Below are 20,362 nucleotides of genomic sequence, written 5' to 3' on the forward strand. Positions count from 1 at the left end.
TCTAGACATAGACATTGTTTTAATTCATTTTGTGCTTTTAAAGCTACACTTAAAAAAAAAAAAACCAGTCTAAGTAGCAACCTCCTAGACCTATGTGGACGTTAAAAAAGAAAGAAAAAAGGCAAAGAAAAAGACTGGGTGGGTCACAATACACAGTAGTCACGAAAAATACACTTAATCGTTGAACATGCTCTAATGCAAGATCAGATAAGAGGAGCTGAAATAAATAAAGCAGAAATAGAGCAATGAGGGGCACCTGGGTGGCTCCGTCAGTTAAGCCTCTGACTCTTGATTTAGGCTCAGGTCATGATCCCATGATGGAATAGAGCCCTGCATCCTGCTTGGGATTCTCTCTCCCTCTCTCTCTGCATTTCCCCTGCTTGTGCTGGCTGTCTCTCTCTCTCTCAAAATAAATAAATAAATAAACAAACATATTTTTTTTAAAAAAGAAATAAAGCACTGAAAAATATTAAAGATTTATATAAAATAGTATTTTAGATTTAACAGCATTCACAGGGTTGAAATATGTTTAAAAAGCTCTAAAAGATTCCAAAGTAGAAATAAAATGAAGTAAACATAATGAAAGGGGAAGAGAATAAGAATATACAACCCTCAGGAAGATAGTTAAGAAAAAAAATTGATCTAGACTTGGCCAAAAAAGAAAGGGAATATAGCACCTCTATGGGGTGGGGTGGGAGTGGGGACTAAGGCCATAGATGTGGACCTAGTGATAACACCGATAAATTGGGGACAAAGTCCAATTTTTCTTTGGTCCAAACTGAGCTCCTAATCTTAGGGATGCCAATACTTAGGCCTACTAGAAAAGGTTTTAGAAATCCTAGTATCTTTTATACTGGTTTTTTAGTAAGAAAATTGATACCCAAAAGATGAATTATGTGTCTAAAAATCCCGCACCAGTTAGTGAGAGATGATACTTAGAATTTGGATCTCTAAAGAGAGGGCTCATTCCACAGCCCCAAGCCACTGGCCCAAACAAATCTGATCTAGAGCATTCTTAAGATAGAGATACATAAAGCTTTTCGCTGGAGTTGGGTCTCTGGAGGATAACCATGCTATACGCTTGTTAATATAAAAACAAATGAAACTTTGTTCAGTCGAGCTGATGGTAAAACTGGGCATCTTAATTCTGACTTCCTATTTAAAATTTAATTTTATCTCCCAATTAATTACACAAAGGCCGAACTATAACTATGACTCAGAAGGGAAAATAGGTTTGCCTATTTGCATCGTATTTAAGATGTTTTGTTCTGATAATTGACATTGCAGATGAGATAAGAGAATGACTAGAAAATGAGATAATTCTTTTCAAAACGGATAAAACACAAGCCAGTTGCCAAAGGACTAACTGAATTGCTGACCCAAACTGAATCTGCTGAGTGCCTCATGCAATTATTTGTGTGACTGCAAAAATGTTGAAAGGTTTTATTTTATTTTTCCCCCAGTGTAAAAACTCTCTTTTTATTCAAAAAACGTTTCCATGAAAAACATCAACTCTGTTCAGAAAAAGACGAATTATGGTTTGGATTCACTTATCTTTGGGCATACCAATGAAAGAAATTGGAATGTTTTTCACAAAAAAACCAAAACAAAACAAAACTTCTATCGTCTGTTTAGTGCACACTCTCCCTGACTTCACCATGACATGCTCATAATATGAAGCTATATTTGAATCCATACTGTCAATATCGCAGAGGATTATTTTCATATGTGACATGTTTATTCTTAGAAAGAATTTTAAAAACAGCTTTTACCATGTATTTTTCTATTACTCTGAGATTCAAGCAATGAATCACTCGTTAGAAATCTTATAGACCTAAATTTAAGAGTATTGACTAATTGTGAAATCTCCTACCAACATTTTTTAAGCATTATCCTCTAAATTCTATTTTTAGAAGACTATAGTAAAGGAGTAAATGCTACTAGGTCTCTAGTACTTCTAGTGAGAAACCTTGAATGGGACACATTAGGGTCCTCTTCAGCCCTAAATCCATCAGTAGGAGGCAGTGTTACAGGGACTTCAGAGTTTTCCCTGAATTGGTTTGAGTCATTGCCTTTTCTTAGAAAAGCGTCTATACATTTTGTTACTTTAAACACAAGCATAGTTTTGGTAATATTTCACAGGACTTGTTTGATCAAAAGCTAACTTACCAGACCATCGAAGTACTTCTGAACCTTTCAGTTTGCCCAGTTTCTTTCTCTTTTTCAACAGTTACCCAGAACTTCTCCCTAAAAGATGACAGAGCTGTTGTTGGTACAGCCATGTTTCATCACTAGCATCAAATTTGCTCATTTCTGTCTGCTGACGTTCAATCAGCTGTCATTCACAGGGCCCCAAAACCACCATATGCCATAATCATAGTGTATTGTTAGCTTCTCCACAACTAATCTGGAAATATTCTCGATATGAAAAACCCTTGCTTATAGTATCGCCTTAGGGATTGTAGAGGAGTAAAAGGATACCAGCTACTGTACATAGGAATTCAATCTCTCCAGTCCACCTTGATTTTATGAATGGCTTAGAATGGTTTTCAAGGGGCTCTCATGTAAGAGAGTAGGATTGAGGCCAGCCAGCCAGTACCATTTTATTTGTTTTAACAACTTTAACTTCCCATTCAAACACAGAAAAGAAATATGCCGCAGGTGAGGGTCCCAATATCTTCCATAAAAAACAAGGAATTTACAGGGAATAAAGGGAAAAGAGATGAGAACTAATTATCTTTGAATATCTTTGATGTGCTAGGCACTGTTTATGCCCCATCTCACTGTTGTGCACAACTCCATGAGTTAGGTCTTCTTCTCCCCAATATGCAGACAAGGAGGAGGGCTGAGAGGGATTGTCTAAGATCATCCCACAAGTAAGAGATTAAAATTTAGTTTCCATTCTGTCTGAAGAAGAAGAAGAAGAAGAAGAAGAAGAGGAAGAAGAAGGAAAAGGAGAAGGAGAAGGAGAAGAAGATGGAAGAAAAAGAAGATAGAAGAAGAAGGAGGAGGAGGAGGAGGAGGGGAAGGAGGAGGAGGAGGAGAAGGAGAAGCAAAGAATCTCTTTGACTACAGCATGCTGCTATTTGTTTTTTAAGTAGAGAGGTCAACTCAGGTGGACTCAGTTAAAATCCCTTCATTGTGATGTCAAGCTTCTTAGGTCTTTCTTTGCTGTTGTATAGATAGGATAAAAGGCTACATCCTTTCTGTTAATCAACCGAAATGTAGGCTTAAGATTAGCTACCCCCATATGCTTTGCAATAGTCCATCTCTTTGACTTCGTGGAGGACATACTCTTTTCCATTTCCTACAACATATATGAGAAGGAAAAGCGGACATAGAGAAATTGCTTCTCTGTAAATAATACTGCCGACCCTTTCTTCTACCAACCATTAATCAAAGCTGAAAGATTGTCCAGTTTGAACAGAGGTGGGAAGTAAAAAATTGAAGGGTCCTTTAATTTAAAATACAAACCAAGTCTTGTAACTTTTACTACATTGTGCAGATTGTCACCATAGTGCTTCTACAACTTTTGTGTAGGTTATTCAAACATTGCTACAAGCTGCATGCCTTGAAATGAGAAAAGGAACAGTACCCAAAGCTGATGTACACAAAATATTTATTTCTGGCAAACAGCCATTCCATGGACAGGTTTGAGTAAGCCAATGTAAAGCATTATCTACTCCTGCTGAGGTTTAATGGATATTTCAGGTGTTGGTGGTCCTAAAAGAAAGGACCTAAAAGAAAGGGGCGGGGGGGAAACCCCTTCACAACAAGCAGATTTAATGCCTCTGTTTTCAACCTAATGGGGCAGCTAATAGTTACCATCCCAATTAGGGTCTGTTTGCAAACTTATGTGAATCATCACTTTGCAAAAACATACAGGAAAGTTCTCATTTTTCAGTAGATAGAGCAAGCTTCTAATATGTTGCATTTCTAATGATGATAGTTGCCATCAAATAAGTAACAAATAATTTTTTTGATAACAAAGGCTTTCTATTTTATTATTGATTGTTATTTGCCAGTTCAAGGATATTAGTCATAAATATCTATATAAAATATAACCTATATATAAGATATTAACACTAATTTTTGAGAGCACAGATTACTTGACCAAAAAAATCAATCTTTGTAAATATATATGTAAATAAACGTATATTTATATAGATAAATATGTGTATATATTTATATATATGTGTGTATATATAAATATATGAGGCTCTATCTCTTATGTTTTGAAGTGAGAGAAAATAAAACCAAGAGTTTCTACTCACAAATAAAGAAAATTATGAAATGTGTTTAGATATTTTGAATTATTTTAGGTGCACAGCCTTGTCTGAATCTGGCCTTCTGGACAAAAATGTCTCCAGTAGACTTTCACTCTGGGTATTGTTTTCCATACTTGAAGGGAGTAACCAAACTTTAAATTATCAAGATGCTTATTCACTCAGGAATATGCACATGCCTTAATTCTCTTCCTTCAGACAACTGCCTAAATGTTGCAAGTTTTATACATATTATCTAGAAGAAGTGGGCAGAGAAACAAGAGAAGGCAAAGGTAGAGTTAATGAAAACATCTGTTCGTTCTGTTAACAGAACGAGATTAAAACTATGGAGCATAAAGGAATTTAGAGTAATTTGAACATTTTGAAGTATCCGTTTTGTCCTGCCTCTGCCCAACTGAAGTCATTACAAAGAAAGAATCAAATGCGTAATATTACGTTTTGAACTAAAACCGCAAATTACTTTCCAAATTCCTGTCCAAAACTCTCCCACACTGGCAGTTAATTACTAGATATCATCCTTTGATTTTGTAACTTGCCACGTATCTATCTGTTCGGTGACCGCTGCTGTTGATTACTGCCCACGTCATTGTGTTTACATTGATTGTGTGGCTTAGTCACCTCGTGTTCTTCATGAGCTATATACACATTTTGGTATTCATATTTATTATGTTACTGTCTGATATTTTAATATTGTCAAATGTTTGCTGTAACTTTTGACATTACTTTTTATAACCCTCTTGTTTTTATAGAGCAATGAAAGTTAAGGCTTTAAAAGTAGTTGCCTTTCTCATGTGGTCAAACATGTTTCTTCTTTATGATACCCCAGTGCTTCATCTTTTTCCATAATTCTCTATTATTATGTATTTTAAATATTTTTTTCCTATCACTTTGAAAAACTTAAATGTCCGTTCTTCATTAGAAAATGTACCAAAAGTACTACCCCATGTGAATATGCAGAAACAATTACTATAAAAGTGTCATCATGGTTTAAATGTATTACTTTGATGACTGTAAAGATATAGATATATATATATATATATATATGTTTTTCAAGTTATTGGAATTAAGATGTATCTAAAACAAGGGCTCAGTTCCTATAAAAAATAATAAAGATTTTTTTAAATGAACATTACATATGTATCCACCAGAAATTTTTTTTTTTTTGCAATTTTCTACACAACCATTTTAAGACCTTTTTGAAATAAATAATGCTGTTTTGATTTTAAATAAGGTGTTCTGTTGGTTTCTAAACAGCATTTATGAATAATCTTTAGTAGCTGTTGACATGCAAGGGCTCTTTCTACGTTTTAAAAAGCAGCTAAAGAAAATAAATTCTAGACACCAAAAACAAGGACACAAACTTTTATTGAGAGCAAGTCAGACACAGCAGTTTTTTATTTAAGTTGTAGACAGATGATAGACAGATTCGGACATGTTCCATGCCTTTAAATGTAGCATTATATGAAAGGTGAATTTTATATTGACTATGAAACAGAGCTTTTTATTAATTCCTGTTCACCCAAAAACTAAGAAAAATTAAAACTCGTGTAAGAAGTATCAACATTCTCACAATAAACCAATTTCCCTCCTACCAGGTACCAGAGTCCTTCTTGCACCCTCAAAGCTTGAATCACAAAAGCAGTAAATCTTCCAGTATAATTACCAATTTGTGTTCTAATTTATCCCATAGGAGTGTCTAATATGTCAAATATCCCTCGTGCAATCTGAATCATACCCTTGCCTTTCCTAGGTTATAAAGAATCAAACAGTCATCTAACCCCATCATGTTACTTATAATCACTCAAGTCTGTGGCCTTCGTGTAAGATGGAAGCACAGGGCAGTGGGCATTAATGTCAAAGAATGGTTTCAGTGCTCTTTTGCAACTACGCTGCCTCATCCATGAGCACTAAGCATTTACTCCTTGAGCTTACCCCGAAAAAGTCTTTGTTGACAAAATATTTTGTGGTTGGTTAATTTTTGGTAAGAGCACAAAGCTAAAAAGGCCACGGTTACTAGGCGTTGGATCCCCATAAGAGCTAGTTGCTTGGCCGTGTCACACTATAGATGGTGGCCGTAGACCACCCACCTCACTCAGATTCCACAGGGATTCAACACTTCTGGTGGAACAGTTCATAATATAGGCTCTGCTGATGGTAGGTTAACAAAATGCTCCTATTCCATGATGGATAACACAATACTGTGTTTTGAAGTTAAGTGGAAAATTGTAGGGGTCATCAGTAATCCAGAAAAGAAAATAGGTTGTCCAGGTGGAATGATTTAGAGGATCTAAATAAATAGGAAATTGTCCTAGTGCACTAATCTTCTACCTAAATTTATCAAGAGAGACCCTATTTCCCTGGCTTTATTCTGAGAACTTGCATTGTCAAGAATGAAATCTTTAAGTTCCACAGATGAAGAGTGAAAGAACTTTTACGTGATCAGGTTGAAAAATATCTGTTTGAAAGAATAAAAGGAGCACTTCAATCTTGAATTCAAAATTGAGTCTTGTAAACAGTAAATAATAGTACATGATACCCTGGAAATATATGACCAGGAAGAATTAAAGAAATTTCCATTAGAATGTGCAGGATTTGTTACACATAAATAAGCAATAATCTAAGAAGGGCTAACCCAGGGTTTTTCACAAAATGAAAAAGAAATAAACAAAGGGTTGAATAGTACAATGAAGACTGTATTACATTCAGACAATAAGGAATTGTCTTTTTATTTGCAGGGCCAAAAATATCTTTAACGGTGGTGACAGAAAGTTCAGAGTGATATATATGGAAGCATGAAATGAAAAATTATGAAACTATCTAAGAATATAAATATAGACTCTCCCTTTTCATAAATATTCAATACATTATTTGACACACCGGTTTGAGTGAAGCTCCATAAGTACAATTTTAAGCATCTTGATTTGGGCTGAGGTCCAGTAAATTATATATTCCCAACTATCAGAGCTTTCTCACTAAAAATACAGGCTCACGCTCTACTTTGAAAATACCCTAAGATAATTATTTCCATTTTCATAGTAACTAGTACAGTTATGACGAGACTTCTCTTGGGTTTCTAAGGAAAGAAAATTCTTCTGAGATACTGTTAATAAGAGCAAGTATAGTAATAGAGAAGGATATCCTCTTAAAATTTCACCAAAGCTGTCATTTTCATTTTTAATGAATTTAACTATGCCAGATGAGATTTTATTTTCCGTCACAGAAATAAACTATCTGACTCTTTAATCTATTGCCCACCCATCTTCTAGCCCCTCCTTGTACCAACCTTACAATGAATTTCATTCATCCTGAGAACATAAAGCCAACATTTAGTCAAACAATCGTCCTGACTGACAATTGCTCAGCCCCTCTAGTGAGAAAATTCAGTGAATGATAACACCTAGGAAGGAGGCCTATACAGAGTTTTCACTCTGTAGATGCCAAGGAAAACCACTTAAAATCTTTTCTGAAGATAATAGGAAAGGCAAAGTATTTTGGAAAGCTTATTGCCAGAGTCTATAAAAGCATATTTAAAAGAAAGAGAACTGAACCAGTCTTTCCAGCACCCTCAATGTACAGGAAGAAAGATACCAAAAGAAATACAGGTCATTTCTAAGAGTCCTCTTTCATTTGAAGACTGTGTTTTCCAGTGTTGCTACTTTTAAAGCCAAATCATGCCACAGTCTCCAAGAGTGCTTGCTATTTGCTATCTAGTGCTTACCACACGAGGCTATATTAGTAAAGTTTTAAAAAGCAAATGCCCAAGAATGAATCTAAAGCGTTTTGATTGAGGTTACCAGACTGAATTTTGTCTAGGGTTATTTCCATATTATTCTACAGTGAAGCAGGGGTTAACCTCTCACATCTTTAAAGGGGGTGACTCAAATAAGGCAGGCAAAGACGCATCTCAGGAAAATAGAATTAGCTTTTGCTTTAGTGGGCACAAGAACTTCTCAGTTCCATTTGGTTTATAAATGCATCATTGACTCGAATTCATCAATTCTTTGTTTGGTGTTCCCCTTCCTGATTTTCCGATAGGATATTGTATTGTATCTTGAATAAGCATTTCTGGAGATATCACTCTTCTTTCCAAAGGGTGGCTGCTCATCAGGTGTCACAGGTTGGGAACTAGGGCTGCTCAGTGGGGAGTCCTCATTTGCATTTCCTTCCTCTTTTAATTGGGAATCTTCAACATTTTTTTTCTGAAATTCTATCACTCGAACTTCATCTTCGTCATCATTGCAACCATCATCATCATCGTTATTAATTTCTTCATCCCAAACCTCTTGCTCCTCCTCATGTTTAGAATGCAACACATCGACTTGGCTAGGTTTCCGATATCCCAACCATTCAATTTCAGTTGCTTGATGAGCTTTGTTCTTCCCGTCCTCCTCTCCTTTCTCTTCTAGAGATTGTTCAGCAATCCTTTCCTGTCTACTTATTTCCTGGTTATTGACGCTCAGAGGAATCTTCTTCCATTGATACCCTGTAGCAAAATCAATTCGTAATTGAAATACCCAGCTGTTATTCTTTAAATTACCTTTCTGGACAATCATTTCCCCACAATATTCTTTATAGGATATTATTCTGTGGGCTATGGGTATGTTTTACACAATAAAATGGGTTGCACCATCTAATTAGTTTGGGCCATGGGTGGTCAGGAGTCAAATGCTAGGCTAACTATAACACCAAGTCCCCCAAAGCACACACAATGCAGTCTAAGATCTGCCTCTGATTTCTGGAGAGCCTAGATTTAAAAATCATGCTGAGATCATCTCTATATAGCTAGATTGGCCTATCATTTTAGACATGTCCCTAAAGACAACTGAATCAAGTGGTTTGGTATCATGGAGTGACTTTTACATGGCTTAATTCATCACAAATTTCACTTTTCAAGCAGATCACATCAGCATATCTGCACAATTACTACAGCATATCAGCACAATATTTATTTTACATGCTAAAGAGAACTAATTATAAGAGAATGGAGAGTGGAAGTTGTTCTCTAGGCTTTCACCACTAAAGGAACTTCTTTTATATATATATTTTCTAAATTTTTTCTTAATGTTTATTTATCATCGACAGAGAGACAGAGCGTGAGTGGGGGAGGAGCAGAGAGAGAGGGAGACAGAATCTGAAGCAGACTCTAGGCTCTGAGCTGTCAGCCCAGAGCCCGATAGAAGGCTCGAACTCAGGAACCATGAGATCATGGTCAAAGTCAGATGCTTAACCCACTGAGCCACCCAGGTGCCCCTCTAAAGGAACTTCTGTGGGAAGTTTCAGTCTATCGTATGCATGACTCCAAGATATTGTCTGGATTGTGTCCCTTGTTGGACCTTGGTTCACTATTCCCTTTCAACACCATAAGAGTCTTTAAAATAAAGTGAGAGACAATGTTCCTCTTTGCCTTTCCCCTCCACGATTTTCTACTTTTACTGAAAGATGTTCACAAATCCATGCCCAGTTAAGAATTTTCATTCTTTTCTTCATTGTTTTGTTTTCCCAACTACAGGAACCAGATTGTAAACTCGTAAAAAGAGACAGAAGTAAAGATGGATTATCATTCCTAACTAGTTATACACGGTTCCTATCAGCATGTTGGTGCCTAGTCAATGTTCTTTACATTATAAATAAATATATGTTAGAATGTTTGCTATAATATTAAGCTTCATTTTATTCACTTTTTTTCCCCCACAGAAACAAAGAAGCTGATCTTTAAAAAGGAGAAGAAGAAGAAGAAGAAGAAGAAGAAGAAGAAGAAGAAGAAGAAGAAAAAGCTGATCTTTTTGCTCATATCATGACTCAGACCTGGAGTTGTCACGCATGAAATTACTTCTTGAATTTAAATTACAGTTTTTCCTCAGTTTTTTTAGCATCTTGCTATTTTCAACCCAGGAGTATTCTCTTTGGAGACTTTATAGCTGTTTGTCATTGTGAAAACAGGAGACACCAACATGTGTCTTACAGGAAAAACATATGTTCCACCAAACACAAAAGGATTTATTCCGGGAAAAATTCACCCTGAGACCATCTACTTGAAAATCCAGATTGCATTCATTCTCTGTTTGATAAAAATGAAAGATTCCAGCAAACTGTTGTCTCCAGCAGACTTCCTGATCAGAAATTTGAAAGGGTCTCCTGATGGACCTTGACATCCCTGCCTCTGAGAACTTGCTACATTGGGAACAGAAAGATTAGGGCAAAGAAGTTATTTAATTCACTTCACAGGGCATAAGTTTTATAAATGAGGTGTGATAATGTAAAAGCTTAAAAATGGTTGTTCCTTACTACATTACTACAATAATGGAGGTTCCACCACTACATATGGACAGCAGATAGTCTGAGAGGCATTCAGAAAAAGTGGACAAACCCAAGAAACTGCCAGTCACATCCCTGTCTTTTTTAGTATCTATTATTTTATGCGATGTTCTAATTTTTTTTTTTTTTAATGTATCTCTTCCACATTGTTTCCTGTTAAGGTCTTAACTAAGCTAAATCGCTCAGGTCTAATGAACCAACTTCAATTTTGAGACAAGATGTTTATGGCGGCAAAAGAGGAAATGAGTGCTTCATTAATAGGTGTTTATCTTGTACTTGATTTGGAAATTGCTTCAACATAGATATCTTCTCAGAAGTAAAGTCTGAAAGATTTTGTGTCTCTTAGTCTCTTGAGTTTATTTGAAATATAAGTCTCTTAGAAATCAATATTCTCTTGGGGCGCCTGAGTGGCTCAGTCAGTTAAGCGTCCGACTTTGGCTCAGGTCATGATCTCGCGGTCCGTGAGTTCAAGCCCTGCGTTGGGCTCTGTGCTGACTGCTCAGAGCCTGGAGCCTGTTTCAGATTCTGTGTCTCCCTCTCTCTCTGACCCTCCCCCGTTCATGCTCTGTCTCTCTCTGTCTCAAAAATAAATAAACGTTAAAAAAATTTAAAAATCAATATTCTCTCATTTTGTGAAAGAACACAATTAAAATTAACTTCATCACCTGGGAGATTTCATTAACAAGAATTAGATAACCATCTTCTGCTTGCATCAGAGGCCTGGAATTTTTCTACAGATAAAATAAATTTATAGTGTTATTTTAGGTAAAACTTTAGGACAAATCCCTTTATGAAACATTCATATTTTGCAAGGTACCTGACACAGATTTGGAGACACTAAATAAACCTGTTGTTGTTGATGTTGTTGTTGTCGTTGTTGTTTTGTTAAAGGATCGATTTAGTGGACTAACTTACTGAGAAACTGATATCATATGGTTAGGTCAAGGCATGTCAATCAGTTATGCCAATCCAGTCAGTATTAGTCTTGATCTTCCTAGAATACTCCTTAAGGTGAAACCCACAGATAATCAGGACTACTCCCTTATCTGTCTCTAGCAGCTCTGAGTTTTTGAAGGCATTGCCTGGATTGCTTTTTCAACACCACACTCACTCAATATCCCATGCAAAACCTGCCATCCATATTCAGTCAAACAATTTCGGTGTACAAAATGGAAGTTCATCTTACCTCCTCTGAATGTCATTTCATCACTACTCGTTTCCTGGAGAGAAAGATCTGCCACAGCCTTATGAACAATAAAAAGATTCTCTTCTGGTTTTTCTGAGGGGAAAAACAAAAAACAACAGACACACACAAGATTAATCCCATAATACTTAAAGCCATTCAGGATTAAATAAATTATCAATTTAGACTCTAGCTAGGTAGACCTATTTGATTTGCAATTGTGGTCCCTAAAAGTAACCATTTCACTTCTTCCAATTCATTTCTTCATTGGTTCCTACTTATAAACATAAGGATAACCTCTCACTTTACATCTATATAAAGGTATAGAACCATGAATTGGGATACGTTCAGGTATATTTCAGAAGAAAAACTTGAAATACTGAATTTTCTTTGCTTAAGTAATATGTGGGCTGTAGACAATAATAATAAATAACGGCAGCAAACGTTTAAGCAACACTGAGTAATCCTTGCAACAACCGTACAAATGTCAGTACTGTCATTTCTGCCTTCTGCTAACAGAGAAAGCTAAGGCTTCAGGAGGCTAGGGGAGTTGTCTAGGGTCCCAGAGCTATCAAAGAAAGAAGCCTGAATTCGACCTGAGGCAGAAGTTTTGTCCTTCTGCTATCCAGCTCCAGTAGAACAATTGCTCAGGTCTGGGACACGGGTGGGAGGAAGGACAGCACATTCCTGTCATAATGGTTTATCAAAAGAGAATCCTGAGTGAGTTTATAAGCCAAATCAAGCAAATCGAAGACAAGGAAAATGCTTTACCTTTGAGAAGCTCCCCATCGGTGGACCAGCTGACAAGCCTATTCCCTTGTAGTTTTTCATTTTTCTCCTGATTTCCTTCTGTGGGTAAGTCTTCAAGACGGTGTTCGACCCGGTAGTATGGTGGGGTGCCATCCACATCACTGGCTCCCTCATTTGTTTTAGGGATTGGTTGTTGACCATTTTCAGGTGGTGTATCCCCGTTGCACTCAGCCTGACCGAATGTCCCGGGAATGTCTGTCATGATGTGCAGTTGCGCTAGACGATGTGGAGACAGCTTTGGGGAAACTGAGTGAACAGGTCCTTGATAGAAGCGTTCCAACCCCTACTCTAAGAATACAGAGTATTTACTTTAGTACATAATAAATGCTGCTTTTCTTAAAGGTATCCAGATAGAGCTTAGAACCAAAGCAATAGGATTTGTTAGATTTGCCACCAGCCCACGAGCAAGCATCCGGCCAATCACCACCTTCTTTGTCACTGAGCAGCCCCACTTGCTGAATTAATGGCAGCCTTTTGATTTACATAAACAAACAATCTGAGGCAATCAGGCTTTTGTGTTGGCATGTAGATGGGGACTTTCAGCTTGTCAGTCCCCCCTCTGGGAACAGAGATTTTTGTCCCTTTTCATAATGGCCCTTTGTCATTTTCCTTGTAACAGGAGCCACAATTGTTCCACAGCTTTAATCCAGAGAGAATGACCACCTTGAGGCATATTAGTTCTGTGTCACCAGCTTAACATTTCCAAATGGATTTTGTTCAAGTAAAACCTCAGCTATGTTGTAGGGGATAATGGCATCATTTCTCATTTATTAAAGAATAAAAACAGCTTACCGAACCTGTAAACAAGACGACCTTATTGTAAGTGGTTCTGGCAGCAGATTCCATGGTGTACTTTCAGGAGCTCAGAGAAAAGACCGAAATAGAAGCAAAACAACACAAAACAAAAACAAAAACAAATCTTGCTGTATCTTGCTAATACCAAAAATTTTACATTTCAGAATAATCCACTTGGTCTGTAGCTTCTTTTCCTTTAGTTTATTTGTCTATTGAAGCCCAAGCCCATCCTTTATAGCCCTAGTAGAATTTCCTCCGTGAAATTTTCCCTTTCCCCAGTCAGATTTATTCTCGATATTCTCTATTGATATTACCTGATGCTGGTAAAATTATACGGCACCAACACAGTCTGCCCTTGAGGGAAACCGGTACTTATGGAAAACACCTGCGACTTACCAACCTTTCCTTTTTAAAGGAAGTTTTTATTTTTTTTTTTTTTTTTTTTTTTTTTTTTTTTTCTTTTCTTTTTTTTTTTTTTTTTTGTTTTTTTTTTGTTTTTTTTTTGGATCTCATATAGTGCAAATGATTCCAGAAACTTTTGCACATGCTGCTCCCTCTGCTTAGAATGCCCTTCTCTTCCTCAAGGCCAAATCCCTGGCCTAACCAGTTCCTTTAAATCTCAATTCTTCAGCTGAAATATTGTCTCTTCCGTGACACTTTCCCTGACCCACAGGGGTAAGATGGGACTCCTGTTTCACATTATTTTGTCCTTCAGAGTGTTCTTCACAGTTATGATTAAACACGTAAGTGCACAATTATCTGCGTGACATCTCTTTCACCAACCAGAATCTAAGATTTTTCTAAGCAGGGACCATGGTTCGCTTGTATACATAGGTCTCCAGCATGTAGTATCTGCTTCGAACTAGGTAAGAGATATAGATAGATAGATAGATAGATAGATAGACAGACAGGTAGATAATAGATAGATAAAATTGAATAACTGAGTAAATTTGACTCCCTATTAGGTCATTTCTAAAGGGAATAATAATAGAGGTTGGCAAATAATTAAAAATTGTCACCTTTAAAATTGTGTTTAGGGCTGAGCCCAGTAGGAACTATAGCAGAGATGACAAATATCTGACACTCTGGCCTCATCCTCTTGTCACATGTCCTTGGAAGACATGTCTAACAGACCCTAGAATGCTTTCCCTTATCATCACCGGCTCTTCCCTACCCAACACACTGATTGTTTGTGTAGGAGAGGAAAAATAATGGTCCCTCTACCTTTTTAAGTCCTTGGCTGAGACCCCTGCAATAAAAGATTAACGAAAAAAGGAACAAAAGTTGGTTAACATGTGTACCTGATATATACAAGGGAGATACCCAGGATAACTGAGTAACTCCCTGAAGGCCCAAGCTACCAACTTAAATACCATCTTCAGTTAAAGACAAAAGGAAAAAAAAGTTGTATATTGGGGGTTGGTGTGGGGGCAGTTATGACGGGTTACCAGGAAAAGCATAGTAAACAAGGGTGAGGTTTGTTATCCACATTTGAGTGGGTGCCTTTTCCATTAGTAAGATTCTTTTGTGATTTAGAGTCATTTTTCTTTTCCTGATACAGAGAGAAAGACAGATAACAGGAAATTTTCTTTATAAATGTCAGTTTCCCCTATGAAAGAGTAACTTCTTGTTTGTTTTCAGAGCTTCTTCAGTGTCTGCTGCTTCTCAAAAATAATCGGCTCAACATAATCCTGATGCCAAAGAGACGTATTTTGAGGTGGCATAATCTGGTACCCTTCACTTAGTTTTCAAAGATTTCTTTAATATTTATATAGCACTTATTATATGCCAGACACTGTTCACAAATAGCAACACATTTGATTTTCATAACAGTGCTATAAGGTAGGTGCTATTATCATCCCCATTTTGCACACTAATGAAATGAAGCACAGAGAAATAAAGGAACTTGCTCAAGGTCACAGAGCTAGTAAACTCACTGATGAGGTTGCAGCATAAATGAAACCTAGTGCCATCCTTGGCCTAGCTACTAATGTTTCCTTGGGCCAGAGGTCTCAGTGGGCTCCATCCAGCCTGATGCATTAATCTCCTTGGCAGAGAAGTAGTTGTAGCCAGGAGAGGGCAGCAGAGGGCCTGAGGCCATATCAAGGCCTTCCCAATACAGACAGCCCAGCTGCTGTGGACAGGGTTGGGAGGCCAGGAAATTTCCTCCCACCAGGAATAACAGGGTTATCCACTTAATTCCAAGATCAGAATCTGAAGCTTCAAAGGCAGGTCAGACGGCCTCACAACTTACAGCTGGAATAGCCCTTGATCTGGAGAAACAAGAAAATATTGAATGGAATCAGGGGAAATGAAGACACTAAGACCAAAGCTAGAAATATGTGGGGATATACTAAATTGTGAGGCCCTTAAGGGCAGGAAGGGGCACAAGTTCAACTGAATGCCCAGCAGTAAACATAGACATAGAGAAATGCTCACATTGGCTTTAAAGACCTGACTCCAATTCCCGTTCTCCATTCCCTCAAGACTGCCATACACTTCAATTCAAGGATATGGCAGAGCTTAGAGAGTTTAATTTGTCTCTCTCCTACTCCTATATTTCCGTGACCCTGTAGCAACATGCAACTTATACTTTAGTTTTTATGGGAGTTTTATTTTTCTTCTTTGGATTATCTTCTTTCTGAATGCCCTGCTTTGACAGTTGTTTTCTGGCATTAGAATTAGTTCAGCTTTGAAACATAAAAAAATAATCCAGAGTTCTGTCTATGCAGCATGTTCACCTCTATAAAAAGCAGAGTCTTTATGCTGTCCTACAGAATAGGAGGTCAGGTAGACGTTTGTAACATACATTATTTTTCCTACAAGCACATGGCGACACAAGATACATTTGGCACCAAGATGAGTCTATCCAACTACCAAATAAAACATAGGGTGTTTTATCCATAAAGATATAATAGTAATAAACTGTCACCGATTGTCTGTAACGTTGGGGAGAAAATCATTTTCTATACCTTTCACAATTCTTTTGGTTGGTCTAAGAATTAAATTGACATGAAAAAAATTAACAGGAGAAAAACAAAAGTTTAATAACACATATACCTCCCGTATACACAAGACAGACCCAGGAAAACTGAGTCATTCCCCAAAATAGCTGAAGTCACACCTTAAATACAATCTTTAGCTCAAGACAAAAGATATTGGGGATGGGGAGTTACTAATGGGAATTTACCAGGAAAAGCACAGTAAATAAGGGCAAGTTTGTTATGCAGATTTAAGTCATAGGCTTCTCCATTGATAAGAGTTTCTAGAGATTGAGTCATTCCCTTCTTTCTGGTAGAGCAGACAGACACCCTTAAAAATGGAAATTTCCTCTATAAAGGTGAATATCTCTTAAAAGGAGGTAATTTCTACCTGTTTTTCAAAACGTCTCTATTTTTTCTGCAGTTTCTTAAAAGTAACCAGCTTAAAATAATCAATATTCCAGAAGCATATATTGGGATAACAATATTTTCTCCTCTTCAGTAAAAACTTATGACTTGTACAGTTTTAGAATTTGCACTAATAATCCTTAATTCAAATACTATTGCATAATCTCCACTGCATGAAATATGACTTTTTTAGATGACTTAGTGGAGTGTTTGTCTTTTTTTCCTGGTTATTATGCTGAATGGTATAGGACATTGTATAAATGTAACCATCATCACATCTATAGTAAAATATGATAATAATGAAAGGATAATCGTTTGGGAATGTAAAGTATCAAAATAAAATTATGTAAATACCCATATTCCATTTGTCAAATACCAAATGATAAATGTTAAGGCTATATTAGGTCCAGAAATAAGAGTTGGGGAAAAGTCATAAAATCCTAACTTTTAATAATATGTAAAAAGCCAAGCCACAAGTCAGTGTTGTATCTAAAAGATGGCCAATGATCACTGGAGAAAAACAAGAAATAAATTTGAAACATCAGCTTTTGATCCTGACAGCTTGGAGTCAATTCTTATACAAATTGATTTGTATGGCTGGAAAAGGGGTATTTCAACAATCAGGGGTGAAACAGAAAAGTAGAAGCACTAAGGGATCTATAGCTTGATCTATTGTGATCTCTCTATCTATCTGAAGGGTTTTGACCTTACGCAATGGTGCGTGCTGCTTAAGGGGTCTCTGTAGGTTTGTGGTTGAGTCTGGTACTGGAGCTTAAAGTCTACAAAGGCAGGAAGTTGGGAAAGAAAGATGGATGTGAAAAACAAGAACAAGCTGGAACACACAAGGACTAATTGAAACCTCAGTTCTCGCTGCCTCTGACCTCAGTGGTAGGAGTGTCCTATAGGAGAAGGTGGTCCTCTTGTCAAGGCCGAGAAATCAGAGAAGCTGAAGGAAGATCCAGGGGAAGGTGGGACGCTTGCAGGCTGAGTACCGCCATGCAACAGGTAAGCCAACAGGTCAATAAGAGTGTATGCGTTACAGAATAGCAAAACAATCAGGAAAGAGAATTTGGGGAAATGTAGTTTAGACTGGCCAGGTCGATACATAACATCAGCACGATGGACTTTCATCACCTCTCTGAGCCGGGGTGGTACTACAGGCAAACTTTCGGCTCAAAATCCTACCCAAAACCCATAGAACCTTATATAGGGAATAGGTAATGCCTCAAGGGAATGTGCAGTCCTGAAGGAGACAGGATAATCCGAATCGCTTCATTTAAGGGATTAACATTCCAAATTGGAGGGACAACCCAGCTAAAGGAAACAGCAATATAAAACATAACATAATAAAATCTATCAGTATCCATATATCCATAAAAAGTAATTGCCTGCCACTTAGTACAAATTAGATTAAGTTGATTATCTGATGCCATCTTAATACTTTGTGTTTATACTTATGCCTGGCATAAAACCACACTTTCATTTGGCAATATAAGATTTCAAAGTATAAAGGATGGGGTTTTTCCCTCAAAAAGCTAAGAGTGAAGTTTATGAGTAGCATGTAAGATTTTAAAATTTATTAGAATAGGGACACCTGTGTGGCTCAGTCAGTTGAGCATCTGACTTTGGCTCAGGTCATGATCTCACAGTTGGTGAGTTCAAGCCCCACATTGAGCTCACCGCTATCAGTGCAGAGCCCATTTCAGATCCTGTATCACCCTCTCTCTCTCTCTGCCCCTCCCCCACTCATGCTCACTCTCTCTCTCTCTCTCAAAAATAAATAAAACATTTAAAAAATTTAATGTAATAGAATTTGACAATTCAACCACATCTTACGAAAACATGCTTTCCAATCTTGGAGGCAAGTCGGGGTTGGGAGCAGGTGTTGTCCATCATCTCTATTAAGATACAGACTTTCTTATACCCCAGTGAAGGTATATCTCTTTGTGGTCCTAGAGTCTAAGGCCTGGCATCCCAGTGAGTCCCCAGTACACGTTTTGTTTTTTTGTTTTTGTTTTTTTTTTAATGCTACCTTGGTGAGTTTTTCTTTAAGTTTATTTATTTATTTTGAGAGAGAGAGAGAAAGAGAGAGGTCGTGAGCAGGGAAGGGACAGAGAGAGCAGAGAGACAGGGCGACAGAGAATCCCAAGCAGGCTCTGCACTCTCAGTGCTAAGCCTGATGCGGGGCTTGAACTCACAAACCATGAGATCCTGACCTGAACCAAAACCCAGAATTGGACACTTAACCAACTGAGCCACCCGGTGACCCTTCCCCAGTACAGCTTTTAAAGAAAAGTACTGGTAGAAACAAGCTAGGTATTTCTTGAAGACGAAAAAAGAAGAAGCCACAGCATAAGCTCCTGTGGCCAAGGCAGGGAGGTGTGTGGGATTAGAATTTGTCCCCTCAGAGGACAAATGAACATTATCATCACTGATCCCTATAGTGGTCAAGAGGAGGGACTCAGGCATCAGATGACCTGACATGAAATCCTAGCTTTGCTGCTTTATAATCCTTGGCAAGTGTACAAATCAGGCCTCTTTGGATTGCAGATTAAAGAAACACAATTTAAAGGATCTTAAACTCTGTGAACATAACAGATCATTTAACTAGAAAGTCCAGAGTTGGTTTCCTACTTATTTGGATCCAAGCATTTAAACAATGTCACAGGTAACCTTTCTCTCTCGGCCACAAGCTGGTGAGTATTAGGAGATTAGGAGGTACTTAGGTGAACCTGAGGGTTCAATCTTTTTCCATGTCTCATACTATCTCTAGCTGAGTGTAGTGGGTATCCAAAGGTGTCCAAGTTCTAATTCCTATAACTTCTGAATTGTTACCTTACATGATAAAAGGGACTTTGCAGATGTATTAAATTAAGGATTTTGAAATGGGGAGATTGTCTTGGAATATCAGATCAAACCCAATGTAGTAATCATAAGGGCCCTGATAGAAGAGAAGCTACAAGGTGAAAGGGAGTACTAGATGTGACAAGATAGCCCATAAAAGCTGGAAAGGCAAGGTAACAGATTCTCCCCTGAAGCCTCTAAATGAAATACAGGCCTGTCAACATCTTGATTTTAGACATCTAACCTCCAGGACTGAAAGAGAGTAAATCTGTACCGTTTTAAGCCACTAAATTTGTGATAATTTGTTACAGCAATAATAGGAAACTAATACACTGAATTCCTTGCTTCTCTGCCTTAATTTTCATTGACTGGCTAGGGGAAGAAAATTTAGCTTTCCAAACCATTTGCAGGATATGTATTTTTGAATCTCAACTATCATGGACTGCTTGCTACAGGCCAAAAAGTCTTCCCATAATAAGGTTGTATTTTCTTCTCTTTTCATCTTTTTGACAGTACAGGCTTGATTGAAACTTGTAGTTTGGGTGGAGTTAGATCACCAAAGGGCTGTTTTTTACTCAGTAGGAGGCAAACTGGAGGCTGTGATATGCCGGCTCCTGAGACTTCTGCACATACATGAAGTTTGAATCTAATATGGCTTCAGTCCTGTCCCTTCCTGCTGTCTTCAGGAAAATTTCAGTCACTGGAACCGTTTAAAATGGCTTGTTGTAGAAGATCGTTGC

General features: G+C 37.5%; 1 protein-coding gene across 1 annotated transcript; it reads right to left on the minus strand.

Moving 5' to 3' along the window:
* Nucleotides 1–5,633: 5,633 nt before the first annotated feature.
* Nucleotides 5,634–13,011, minus strand: ERMN (ermin). The gene is made up of 3 exons (XM_030327786.1): nucleotides 12,556–13,011; nucleotides 11,788–11,880; nucleotides 5,634–8,769 (listed from the first exon to the last, which is right to left on the minus strand). Exons 1-3 carry the CDS (start codon nucleotides 12,794–12,796, stop codon nucleotides 8,252–8,254), a joined length of 852 nt encoding a protein of 283 aa, XP_030183646.1. The 5' UTR covers nucleotides 12,797–13,011; the 3' UTR covers nucleotides 5,634–8,251.
* Between the last annotated feature and the right edge of the window lie 7,351 nt (nucleotides 13,012–20,362).

Source organism: Lynx canadensis, chromosome C1 (assembly GCF_007474595.2).
Source record: "Lynx canadensis isolate LIC74 chromosome C1, mLynCan4.pri.v2, whole genome shotgun sequence".
Lineage (NCBI taxonomy): Eukaryota > Metazoa > Chordata > Mammalia > Carnivora > Felidae > Lynx > Lynx canadensis.